The sequence below is a fragment of the Heterocephalus glaber genome, unplaced genomic scaffold (assembly GCF_053883595.1).
Source record: "Heterocephalus glaber isolate CG9 unplaced genomic scaffold, H.glaber_assembly_v1.0 deba00001582, whole genome shotgun sequence".
Taxonomy (NCBI): Eukaryota; Metazoa; Chordata; class Mammalia; order Rodentia; family Bathyergidae; genus Heterocephalus; species Heterocephalus glaber.
The window spans coordinates 30,097-44,268 of NW_028258362.1; the positions used below are offsets into that span (position 1 = coordinate 30,097).

General features: G+C 34.4%; 1 protein-coding gene across 3 annotated transcripts in view; it reads right to left on the reverse strand.

Moving 5' to 3' along the window:
- The window catches only part of LOC101711459 (ubiquitin carboxyl-terminal hydrolase 53), a 38,398-nt gene that overhangs the window by 13,189 nt on the left and 11,037 nt on the right, over nucleotides 1-14,172 (reverse strand). For 2 of the 3 annotated variants that reach the window (XM_087193226.1, XM_087193228.1), the window contains exons 5-8: nucleotides 14,025-14,107; nucleotides 11,515-11,620; nucleotides 10,806-10,952; nucleotides 9,912-10,061 (exon numbers count right to left, since the gene is read on the reverse strand). In XM_087193226.1, the coding sequence (XP_087049352.1) occupies nucleotides 9,912-10,061; nucleotides 10,806-10,952; nucleotides 11,515-11,620; nucleotides 14,025-14,107 (486 nt within the window). The remainder of the gene's footprint in view (nucleotides 1-9,911; nucleotides 10,062-10,805; nucleotides 10,953-11,514; nucleotides 11,621-14,024; nucleotides 14,108-14,172) is intronic. The other variant, XM_087193227.1, reaches the window with a different exon arrangement.

The following is a 14,172-nucleotide window of genomic DNA, read 5'->3' on the forward strand; positions in this document are numbered from 1 at the left end:
TAAATAAAACACAGCAATAAAAATGAAGAACTGATACAAACAACATGAATGAATCTTAAGGACACTATGCTAAGGGAAGGAAGCCAGACTTAGTATATATAGAGTCCACCAAAAACATGTATATATCAGGGGGAAAAAACTTGTATAAATATTTTAATATTAAATTTATTGAGACATCATGAGATTAGTGCAAGTTAATTTTGGCCTCTACAATTACAAGAGGTGCTCAAGAGGTAGGCATTCGCTTCCAGACATTCATTAGTATGGCAAACTGCTGAAGTGTGTGTACAATTTTTGGTGGACTCTGTACAGAAAAGATCCTTTACATGAAATTGCGTAACTGGCAAAAGTAATCTATGGTGAGAACAGTGATTTTCTGGGCCTGACATGAGGTGGGGGTATTGACAGCGAAGATTCATGACAGATTTTATGAAAATGGTCTGTGTGAGACCAGCCGCCTGTGGAGCCACGCGGACGCCTACAACAACAGTGCCAGCCAGCCCCCCCACCCCACCCCGGCCCCGCCTCTGGCCTCTTGGCTGTGCGGCTACTTGGTTCCACACTACAGAGGCACAGGGGGACATAAAGGCCATTGTCCTGAACTGCAGAAGTGAACAAGAGAGAGAGGGCCTCTCTCAGGCTCCCTGATGATAACTGAAGCCCACTGGAAAAATGAAGAGAATCTCTGCAGTACAGGCACACCAGACCACCGTACTTGGTAAGTTAGAAGGATCATCACCTCCCATCGGGACCTGGACTATCTCCAGGGGAAAGGCAGCTGGAACCTGCAATAGAACCTTGCAGAGTTCAACCCTACAGGAGGACAGGGAGCTCACCTTGGGACTTGCAGCCAGAAATCTGCCTGAATCTCACAGGTCTGTGACTGGCTGAGACTCATTGACTTATAACTGCACACTTCTGCCCAAGTTGTCTATTGTGACAGAAGAGACATACCCTGAAGGAGTCCCTTCATTTTTATCTTTTATTTGTTATTTTCAAAATTACCACTATTTTTTTTTTGCTGTTATTTTTAACTTTTTTCCTTTCTTAGCTACTCTTTTAAATTTTATTTTTCTCTTTTTTCTTTCTTTTTTCTTCTCTCTCTCTCCCCTCCCTCTCCCTCTCCCTCTCTCTCTCCCTCCCTCCCTCACTCCCTTGCTGTCCCACAGTGTTCTTCATCTCACTTCATGTTCCTACTCTGGCCCTAATTCATATTTCTTCTTTATTCTTCTTTTTTTCTCTTTCCTTCTCTCACCTGTGTCCTCTGGCCTCACTGCTAACCTTCCCCTATCCTTATACCTACCTATCCCTCCGTCCCCAACTCCTTCTAACTCCCCATTCTGAAGGGTAAAGTTGCCATATTGAAGGGTTTATTCACTATAAACATAAGTTGGGTTGGTCCTTGATTTTGATTTAATTCTCACAGTCAAAGGTGATAGATTAATAACTACCACAAATTGTCATTTTCTAAGAGGTACTTGATGCTATTGTGTTGCTAATTGTATCACTTGGGCTAAGGTATTGCGATGGATCTAATCAGTTGTCCTTCCTGGTACAATGAAAATGAGACAGCCTCAGTGCCATCAGAGACTCAAAACCTAAAGACCAGCTATATCTGGAAGACACCTCTGAGAAGCAATCATTCCACAAGGGATCTAAATACATCAACAAAGATACTTACAATAAGAAACTTCAAAGTATTAACCCAGGAACTAAACCAAGGATAGTACCATAAACAAAAATGAGAAGACATTTAAGTAAGGCAACTTCCACCACACAAAAGGCAAATTGAGGTGGAAAAGTCCGATAATCAACTACGTGGAAACCCTGAACTGATAGCACAGGAGGTAACAAAACAGATGAATGAAGCTCTAGAAAAATTCAAAACAGAAATAATCTCCCAGGTAACTACAGAGATGGTGAGCAGAGTGAAAGACATGATTAGAGGCTCTAGAACAGAAACAGATAAAAAAAAAATAGATGAGCTCAGAAATATGCTGGAAGCCATGAATGCCCAGCATAAGAAAGAAATGGAAACCATGATCGCCCAACATAAGAAAGAAGTGGAATCCATGAAACAGATTCAAACAGATATTCAGGAAATTAAAAACTCCACTGAAAACATACAGAACAGATTAAGGGAATCTGAAGATAGAATATCAGATATACAAGACAGGATTGCAGTGAAGGACCATGAAAACAGAGTTTTCTTCAACATAGCAAGGGACCATCAGAAATCAATCCAGCAGCTGCTAGATGATGCAAAGAAGAACAACGTAAGACTGATAGGAGTCCACGAAAAAACAGGAGAAAGTACAACTGACATAAAAAAACTGTTCACAGAAGTAATAATAGAAAACTTCCCAAACAGAGGTGGAGAAATGGACATACAGATAAGTGAGGCATATAGAACTCCAACTAGCCATGATCAAAAAAAATCTACACCTAGACATATAATAGTCAAGATCCCAGAAACCCAACAGAAGAACAAAATCCTACACGCAGTTAGAGAAAAGAAACAAATCACCTACAAAGGAAAGCCCATTCAGAATCACAGCAGACTTCTTAACACAAACCCTCAAATCAAGGAGAGCCTGGAGTGAAGTATTTCAAGCCCTAAAAAAAAATAACTTCGACCTAGACTGTTGTATCCTGCAAAATTATCGTTCAAAATCAATGGGGAAATTAGATACTTCCATCACAAAGAACACCTGAGAAATTTCATGAACACCAAACCAGCACTACAAACAATTCTAAGCAATATGCTAGAAAAAGACAATAAAGGTTACAACTCCATGAGGCCCAACAGAGAGAAGACGCCATGCAAGGTAAGACACTAAAGGGAAAAGGGGAAAACAAGAAATAAAAGAGCCAACAACAGTAAAACATCATGACAAGGATGAGTCAATATCTATCAATTATAACCATCAATATTAATGGCCTCAATTCACCAATCAAAAGAAATAGAATGGATTAAGAAGCAAAATCCAGCAATATGCTGTATACAAGAAACACACCTAACTCAAAAGGAAATTCATAGACTGAAAGTAAAAGGATGGAAAACAGTTGTCCACACGACAGGAACCCAGACAAAAGCAGGTGTAGCAATCTTATTTGCAGACAAAGTAGATTTCAAACCAAAACTAATTAAGAAAGACAAAGATGGTCACTATATCCTTGTGAAGGGAACAATCCAAGTGGAAGAGATGACAATCCTAAATATATATGCACCAAAAACGAATGCCCTCAACTATACAAAACAAATATTAATGGACATGAAAAACCAAATAAGCACTAATACAATTGTAGTGGGGGACCTCAATACCCCACTATCACAAACAGACAAATCATCTAGACAAAAAATTAACAACGAAATTCTAGAACTGAACCAAGCTATTGAACAAATGGACTTAACAGATGTTTACAGAGTGTTCCACCCCATAAAATCAGAATATACGTTCTTTTCGGCTGCACATGGGTCATTCTCCAGAATAGACCACATGCTAGCTCACAGGACAAGTCTAAGTAAATGTAAAAGAACTGATGTTATCCCCTGTATATGATCAGACCATAGTACAATAAAATTGGAGGTCAATAACATAAGAAACCACAAAACTCCAACAAACACATGGAAATTGAATAACACCCTCCTGAACAACCAATGGGTCACAGAGGAAATTAAAGAAGAAATTAGACAGTTTCTACACGTAAATGATAATGCCAGTACAACAAACAGGAATCTATGAGACACAATGAAAGCAGTTCTATGTGGGAGATTCATAGCAGTGAATGCCCATATTAGGACAACAGAGAGAACTCAATTAAATAGCCTAAAGCAAAACCTTGAACTCCTAGAAAAAGAAGACTATAACAAACCAAAGCTTGTACAAGGAAGGAAATTATAAAGATCCAAGAAGAAATCAATGAAATGGAGACTAAGAGAACAATACAACAAATTAATGAATCAAAGAATTTTTTGAAGGAATAAATAAAATCAATAAAACTTTAGCCAGCCTTATCAAAAAAAGGAAAGAAAAGGCTCAAATCCATGCAATTAAGAACGAAAAAGGTGAAGTCATATCAGACCCAGCAGAAATCCAGAGGATCAATACCTACTTTGAGAACCTGTACTCTAATAAAATGGAAAACACAGAAGAAATGGACAGATTCCTAGATACATACAAATTACCAAAGTTAAATGAAGACGATATAGAAATTCTAAACACCCCAATTAAAATGAGTGAAATTGAAAATGTAATAAAAAATTTACCAACAAAGAAAAGCCCAGGTCCTGATGGCTTAACTGCTGAATTGTACAAGACATTTAAACAAGAACTATCACCATTACTCTTTAAACTCATCAAGGAAATTGAAAGGGAAGCAAGGCTTCCAAATTCATTCTTGGAAGCAAGTGTTACTTTGATTCCAAAACCAGGGAAAGACCCAACACAAAAAGAGAACTACAGACCTATCTCTCTAATGAACACAGATGCAAAACTCCTCAACAAGATACTGGCAAACAGAATACAAAGGGTCATCATGAAGATCATACACCCTGACCAAGTCGGATTTATCCCAGGGATGCAAGGATGGTTCAACATCCATAAATCAATAAATGTAATACATTATATTAACAGAGTCAAGGACAAAAACCATATGATCATCTCAATAGATGCAGAAAAGGCATTTGAAAAAATCCAACACCCATTCATGATAAAAATGCTACAGAAAATTGGAATAGAAGGTCTTTATCTCAACCTGATTAAGGCTATTTATGAAAAACCAACAGCCAACATCATACTAAGTGGTCAAAAACTTAAAACTTTCAAGCTAAAATCAGGAACAAGACTAGGATGCCCACTATCACTACTCCTGTTCAATATAGTTCTGGAAACATTAGCCACAGCAATTAGAAAAGAGAAAGAAATAAAAGGAATAAACATAGGAAAGTAAGAAGTTAAACTGTCATTATTTGCTGATGATATGATACTTTACATAGAAGACCCAAAAAACTCAGTCAAAAGTCTTCTCAGATCTAATTGACAGATTCAGTAGAGTAGCTGGATATAAGGTCAACACTCAAAAAACAATAGCCTTCTTATACACAAATAGCAGACTCATTGAGAGAAATTCGGGAAACAATTCCTTTTACAATAACATCCAAAAAAACGAAATATCTAGGAATCAACCTAACAGAGGAAGCAAGAGACCTCTATACTGAAAACTACAGCCCTCTGAAAAGGGAGATCAAGAAGGATATAAGAAAATGGAAAGACATCCCTTGTTTCTGGGTAGGAAGAACCAATATAGTGCAAATGGCCATACTTCCAACACTATTATATAGATTTAATGCAATGCCAATTGAAATTCCAACAATATATTTCACAGAACTAGAGAAAACAATCCAAAAATTCATTTGGAACCAGAAGAGACCTAGAATAGCAAAAGCAATTCTAGGCAACAGAGACATGGCCCTGGGTATCACAATTCCCAACTTGAAACTATACTACAAAGCTACTGTGATTAAAAACAGCATGTTACTGGCAAAGAAACAGACCCGAGGATCAGTGGAAGAGATCAGAAGATGCAGAAACAACTCCAGAATACTCAGCCACCTCATCTTTGACAAAAGAGCCAACCACCCTCATTGGAGGAAAGATAGCCTATTTAATAAATGGTGCTGGATAAACTGGATTTCAACCTGCCAAAGATTAAAACTAGACCCATACCAGGGCTGGAGATTTAGCTCAGTGGTTCTGTCGCCTTCCTCGCAAGCACAAGGACCCAAGTTCGATCTCCTGTACCAAAAAAAAAACAAAAAAACAAAAAAAACCGAGACCCATACCTATCACCATGCCCTAAACTAAGATTGAAATGGATTAAAGATCTAAATATTATGACAGAAACACTAAACTTGCTGGAAGATAAGTTAGGTAGAACTCTTGAAGACACTGGCATAGGAAAAGACTTTATGACCAAAACCTCAGTAACATGGGAACTAGCACAAAGAATTAACAAGTGGGATCTCATCTTATTAAAAATCTTCTGCACTGCAAGAGAAACCACCAACAGAGCTAAAAGACAACCTACAATGTGGGAAAAAATATTTAGCAGCTGTACCTCAGACAAAGGACTAATATCTAGAATATATAAAGAACCGAAAAAAATCAGATGCCCCAAATTCTAAGACCCAATTCAAAAATGGGCATCTGAACTGAACAGACATTTCTCAGACAAAGAAAAGCAGCAAATAAATAAATGAAAAAATGTTCATCATCACTGGTCATTTGAGAGATGCAGGTGAAAACAACACTGATATTTCACCTCACCCCAGAAAGAATGGCTGCTATCGTGAAATCAACCAATAACAAATGCTGGCGGGGGGTGTGGGGAAAGAGGAACACTGCTCCTCTAAGTGCAGACTGGTGCAACCACTGTGGAAATCAGTATGGAGATACCTCAAAGAACTAGGGTTAGAGGTCCCATTTGACCCAGGTATTCCCCTGCTGGGTATCTTCCCAAAAGAATTACAAGAACCATACAACAGCGATATATGTGCACCCATGTTTATAGCGGCACAGTTTGTAATAGCTAAAGCTTGGAAACAGCCCAAGTGCCCATCAACTGAAAACTGAATAAAGAAGCTGTGGTGTTTTTATAAAATGGAGTACTACTCAGCCATAAAGAAAGAAACGAGAGACATTTATAGCTAAATGGATGCATATTGAGGCCATCCCCTAAAGTGAAATAAATAAGACACACATGTGTAAATACCAAATAGTTTCTCTAGTGTGAGAAACTGAAAGTGTAAATAAGGATTAAAATGAATAATTCATAATTTGAAATAGGAAAAGGTCCAAAGGTGTAGGGGTGGTGGGAGGGGAAGGGGAAAGGGAAGAGGGAAAGGAAAAATTATGAGAAAAGAAAAAAAAACGGAAATGAAATTTATGTAAATAGGGAAGAGTGGAGGGGGGTAAGGGCGCACAGGCAATGGGGAAAAAAAGTAAGAACCAAGTTACATCATGTACAGGTGCAAGCACCCAATGATAAATGTAAACGTATTGTATACCTAAAATGTACCAATAAAAAAAAAAAATGGTCTGTGTCAGTGATGGTGAACCTTTTAGAGGCTGAGTGACCAAACTGCAACCTCAAACCCACTTATTTATCACAAAATCCAAACAATGCAATTAAACCTGAATACTGAGGTTTTAGTTTAGAAAAACCAAGTCATAAGTTAACATCTTTTGTCTTAAAAGAAAAACACAGTAACATGTGTGGATAGGTTTGCCACCACTGTTCTTTACACTGTGGTGGTTACAGAGGTATATACCTCTACTGAAACTCAAACTGCTTAGTTAAAATTGGTGTATTTTAAAGTCTGTAAATTATACTTCTATAATATTGATTTAAAAATTAAAGACAAGAAAACAAAAACAAAAACAAAACAAAACAAGGGATTCTACCATACTGGTTCTTGCAGGGAACAAATCCTCAAGAGCTTTTTCATACTACACATACTAATTGTACACCTCATCTCCTTGTCTGGGACACTAATAAATTTGAAGAGCCAATTTGAAAACAAAACAATGAAAACCCTCACAGGGTGATTCACACACCCAGTTCTTCCTCTAAATCCTGACAATTTAAACTATGTAGATACAAAGTATGACCGCTGAAACACTTCTACAAAAGCACTCAAGATGGAACTTCTTAATAAACTCCTACACAAAAGCACTAGGCAATGTAAAGTGTTGATTTTCTAATATAAACAATTAAATTTTGTCATCAGCTTTACTGAGATATAATTTACAGAAAATAATTGAGTTTAGTGTACAAGCCTTTTTTTTTTGGTACCAGTGATCGAACTTGGGACCTTATGCTTGCGAGGCAGGTGGTGGAACCACTGAGCTAAATCCCTGGCCCCATAGTGTACAAGTCAGTGTGTTTTGAAAAATGTATATGATCACGAAATCTCCACCCCCAAATCTTCCCTTGTACCCTCTCTCTTCGTAGTTCCTGAAACCACTGATCTACTTTCCAACTTTATTTCCTTTTTAAAAATTTCATATAAATGGATTCATAGTAGTCATTTATGATTTGCTTCTTTCAAAATGCTTTTGAAATTTATCCAAATCACTGCATTTATTAGTAGTTCATTTCTTTTTATTATGAGTTATATCCCACTGTATAACTGTTCAATTTGTTTACCCATTCACCTGTTGTTGGACATTTGAGTTTGTTTCTAACTTTTTCTATTATGAAGAAAACTACCATGAACACTAAAGTACAAGTTCTGTGTGAACGTATGAGTGGAATTTCTAGGTTATGTAGTAATTATGTACTTAAATTTATGAGAAACTGACAGACTGTTTTCTCAAGTGACTGTTCAATTTTGCAGTCCCAGCAGCATCAGGTAACAGATCTGTTCCACATCCTTGCCAGTTTATGATATGGTTAGTCACTTTAAGTGACTATAACTGGGTAAATACTGCAATCTCTTTAGTTACTATAACTGGGTAAATACTGCAATCTCATTGTGAATTATTTGCATTTCTCTGGTAGCTAACAATGTGTTGAATATAGTTTCAAGAGTCATGTGTTTTCTTTGATGTGCTGTCAAAAATCTTTTGTCCATTTTTTAAAAATTGAACTGTTTGCTTTTTACTAATGAGTGGTAAGATTTTTAAATATATTCTGGGCACAGTCTTTAATGGATATGTGTTTGACAAATTTTTTTTTCTAGTCTATACTTGTTTCATTCTCCTAACAATATCATACTAAAGAGCAAGTTTTATGTGTCATGTTTTGATAAAGTCCAATTTCTCAGGGATTTTTATGGTTCACACTTAATGAATGCTAAGAAATCTCTCCACATAAATAATTATAGTGCTGACAAATGCTCTTTACTATATGTTAAAATTAAAGTAAATAAAGTTTCATACCATTTGCTTATAATATACCAAGGAACTTCTATTTTTATATCACTTTACTGCTTAATAATAGGGTTGTCAAAGCCAATAAGCCTAAGAATACTTTTACGATCAATAGTTTTCGATTATGTTCAATCTGAATCTCCTGTACAACTTAAAAAATTTTAGTTATTTGCCTCTATATCAATTAATTCAGAATTCAAGATTCCAGACACATTGTGTATATTAAAAAGTTCCACAGGTGCTTTTCCCCCTAAAGAACTATTACTCAGCCTGGTGTGGTGGCAGCATATACTTGTAAATCAAGCTACTAAGGAGGCTATATCAGGATAACATGTTCAGTGCCAGGTTGGGCAACTCAGTAAGTCCCTGCCTCAAAATAAAAGCAATTTTAAAAGCTGGCGATATAGCTCAGTAGTTCAGTGGTAGAGTGCTTGCCTAGCATGCATGAGGTCCTGGATTCAAATCCCCAGTAGCACTAAAATAAATAAATAAGAATTTCACTAATTTTCTTGACAATATTATAATGTTTACATACATAATTTATCAAAAGATATAAATTATAAACAATATATGTATCTAACTCCCCAGTGCATGCAAAATTTGAAAATGTGTCAATAGAAAGGAAGTACATTTTCATTACAAGTTATATACAAAGCAACTATGAATCATCTACACAGAAACACATATAGCAACTATATATCAGGCAACAGAAGCATCACTGACATAAAGATCACTGGTAGTTACATACATGTATATTAACATTTAGTAGTCAAATTTTCATTATTCTAGAAATTGGCTTAAAAGTTGGCTTCAGAATAAGTCAACTTTCAAGAATAAAAGTTTGAGTTTAATGCTAACATTATTATATTCATTCATTACATTACATGGTAAGTGTATCCTCATTTTGTATATTATTATATTATTTATTCCTAAAATGTGGAAAGAAACAATAATTCCAGGAAGTGAAAATCTTACCTCTTTTACATTTGCATCATCAAAAAATACCCACTTGGAGCTCTTGGTATGAAAGGCAAAGGCACAATAATGTCTGCTGGTATAGCAGATCATACCAACAAGGTGAAGTTCACTTTTTTTGGCATTTTCATCAGTAACCCTATTAAAAAGCTGTTTAGCAAATTAATAAGGTACATTTAATATTATATCTTATAAAACAAAGAATATTTGATCAATCATGTATTTCACTTATGAAAAAAATTTGAATACATATTACCCTAATCCAATACAGTATTATGATATTATTACAAAGGCATCACTGATACTACATCATTGAATCACTACTTTTAAGTAGTCCATAGAAGTTTTAAGTGCCATAAAATGATTTCACAAATTAGCTCAGTAACACAGCATTTCCAGTAACACAAGACTGATGCATATACTTAAAATATGAGATAAATTACATATTCTTGATAATTCTTGAGTCACACATTTGAACATCCATAAAAAGGATCTAAATTTTAATTGTCTGAAATCTGAATTATAACGTAAACCAAAATATATTAAGAAAATAATAATAAAGCATATTGAGATCAATGCTATAGGTGAATATTAAATCTTAAATCTCTTTCTAGATTAATATTTATCATATAAATATGATATTATTATCATCATTCCAGATTGACAGTGCCTAAGAGAGTTTAGTTTGTAATCAAAAGCCATTACTTTATGTGAGAAAGGTATTCCCGTTAACTTGATTTGATTAAATTTGTGTTTATCATAGTACATGTGAATATTATTACTGCCTTTAAAAAAGTTTAGGTTTTGAAAACCAAAGTTAAATGTATCATGATATATAAAGATATTTTAGAGGAACTTAAAATAAAAGGAGAAAGAATGAAAACAGTACGATACCCCAGGAAGATAAAGATGTGTTGCAAGATTCCTAACAACATCTTCAGTTAAGTCAGAATGCTCGGAATCCCAGACTAAGCCAATTGTAACAATCTCTGGGCAGTTCATTAAAACACGGCGAATTTTTATTTTTTGGCCACAATTACTCTACAGGAAGACAGAAAAGGTAAGCTTTGAAAGATCAAAACAGACATGGCACAGACAAAATTTATAGTTTGTTATGTAATGATAGTCTTAGCATCTCTGAAATCTTTCAGTTTGTTAAAATTTACTTCTAACTAGCTGTTTGTCTTAATTATTGATTAAACAAGAAGTTTATTTTAAATCAAAGAATCTTGGATATTTCTGTTGATCTGTTAGAATAAGTATTCATCCAAGCAAAACAGAAAGCCCTTGAAGTCATTTACACTAGAAAAGAATTCAGTTTATTGTGTCTATTCAAAGAAAAAAAGAGAAACTTTAAATGATTCATTTTAGAACTTCAAAAATTTTAGTTATCATATGCTACCTTACATCTTTCACATACCCAAGAGATTTTAAAGAAATGTTGCTAAGATAAATAGCTCACATGGCATAAAGCTACCTAAAATAACTTTAAATAATAAATTCTTAAAATTAACTTTATATAGAATATTTACATGATAATTTTTAATACCTAGTCTTAACTTTACAAACAGAAGCATACTGACATTCTCCAAATTATACTTACAGGACATTTCCTATAATCATCTGTTGTATTTGCTGCTTGGAGTAATTCTGCAAACATTTCAGGTTTCAAGCGTTCATGTCTTTCCATCATTCTTTCAACTTCATTGCTACAAAAGAAAGAAGTAGCCTCAAATTCAGTGTCTGAACTTAAAACAGATCTAATAAATTACATATGAAAGATATTAAGTTGTCAATATAGGTGAGAATTACTTCTGTCTAAAAATATGATTTGTCAGAAAAACTGACCGTAAAGTTTCTATAAAGTGAAAAAATACTAAATTTGGCAGATATACAGTAAAAAGAAAATTAGGATAAGTATGGTATAAAATAGCATGAAATTTTATACTTTTGTCTGATACTATATGAATGAAGGCAAGATGCTCTATCTGGAGGTAATTCTAAGGCAATGGTTCCTTTATTTTTTTACTTAGTAAGTATGGACTTTCATTTCAACTCTGTCCTAACGTGAACAACAAAATTATATAAAGCTTCTGTCTCTGGCCCAAGGAAGCAAAGTTATCGATTTCACCTACAACATGGCCTTGTGTTGGCTAAACACAGAAGAAATAGCCAAACTTAAACCAAATATGTGCCTTTGTTCCTAGCATGGTTTCTAGTTATTTTATTAGAGACTATACAGTTCTAATATATGGGATAAGTGTGTCACTCTTTAGTCATCCTCCCTAAGTCATGTTTTCACATATCAAGGTATTAAATACAGTGCCTTCAAGCAACTATTTAAAAATTTTAAAAAGGAAATGTCAAAGCTGTAACATTCCTGCTAATTTCCATTTTGGATGTTCTGGTTCTGTTTAATAGTAAACTTTCCCAGATATAGTTGATAGTTGGCTTAAATAATTTACAAGTACTCAATAACCAAAACTAAGCCCTTCTAAAACTCTTCACAAGTATACTAGAATATAATAAATCTGATAAATTCATTTAAACTGCATATAATGGTTTTATAAAACCCACAATATGATAGTAGCTACCTAGACAAATTCTGAAGACAGATAAATCTGAATTTTAATTGTAATCCATCCACTTAACAGATTAACCTCATTAAACCCATTTCTTCTTCAATAAAAGAGTGTTTTTCTTAAGGTTAAAGCCAACAACTTACCTATAACCTGGAGTATAGTAAGCATTCAATAATTGATATTCAATTAATATTCTGATTGATATTCAATACCAATTACCAGTAAGAGAGTTAAAATTTTATAGTTTTCAATTGGTGGTCTGTCCTTGTTCAAATACCATCCTTCTTTACAACTATTATTTGACAGGAACTTAAGAGAAAATGTTTCTATAAACCAGTATTTCCCAATTTCATTTGTATGTGTAAGAAAAATACTAAACACACTCAAATAACCAGATAAACATTAAGAAACAGTATTATATTCAAGAAATTCAGGATTTAAATAATAGGAAATGGATGAACACGACATTCACTTTATGCACTGACAGAAATATTAATAGCATGTCACCTAAGTTTTGTACTGATACATTCTGATAATTATCAATCTATATTGTATCTTTCATATGAACATTTCTGGTAACATTTACAATCTTCATTTTTTATCATCTATCAAATCTTTATACTCTCAAATACCAGGAAAGTGTTGGAAAATATTCCATCTGTATTACATAACATCCAGGGATCGGTTTTGAATCCTTAACTAGCTAATGTCTCACGAACGGAGAGCTGATAAAGGGAAAGGGAAAGCAGGAAACCATGGCAAATTTTAATTTAAGATAAATGTTGAAGCATCAAATACAATCATGTAAGTGAGGATTATGTTTACATTTTTCTTTTCTTTTTTTTTTTTTCTGCTTACCCTAGCTTTTATCATGAAGGGACTCAATGGAGCTGACAGGAAGCATAGCTACGACAAAGGGAGCCATTTAACAAAAAACAAAGAAATCATTTTGCAGTTCAATTTACCACTGACTGTCATTTTAATCCTTCGCAGTTCAAAAACTTATAAAAATATTTCACTAAATTGTTCATATATAGGTTGAGCATCCTTGATCTGAAAATCAAAAATTTGAAATGAAACTTTTTGAGTGCCACATAACTCCACAAATAGAAAATCACAAACCTGACCTCATTGTGATGCAATGCAATCAAAATAAATGCAGGCAAACTAAACTTAATGCGTAAAGTTACCTTCAGGCCATATGTATAAGATGTACTCATATATGAGATCTAAATGAATTTCATGATTAGACTTTGGTCCCATTCCCAAGATATCTCATTATGTATAGATGCAAATAGTCCACAATCTGAAACCTGAAATAATTCAAATTCCAAGCATTCAGGATAAGGGATACTCAACCTGTATTAAGGCTAAATCACAAATATTATCTGAGATAAACATCTCTTACTATTTCTTAATGTAGCAGACAGGGCAAGGGGTAATTCATAGATGTTACAGTTTCACAGAATAAATGTTTAATGTGCTTAAATGTGTTAACATCTTTGTTAAATATGCTTTAATAGGTCCTTACCATAGGGCTGTTGTAGATATGTACCGCACAAATTCTGTAAAAGGTAGAGGATCTGATGATGCTCCACAGCTACGACACACACACTATAGGTAAAAACATATATTTAATCTATCAATCACAAAACATAAATATAATATCTAATAAAATA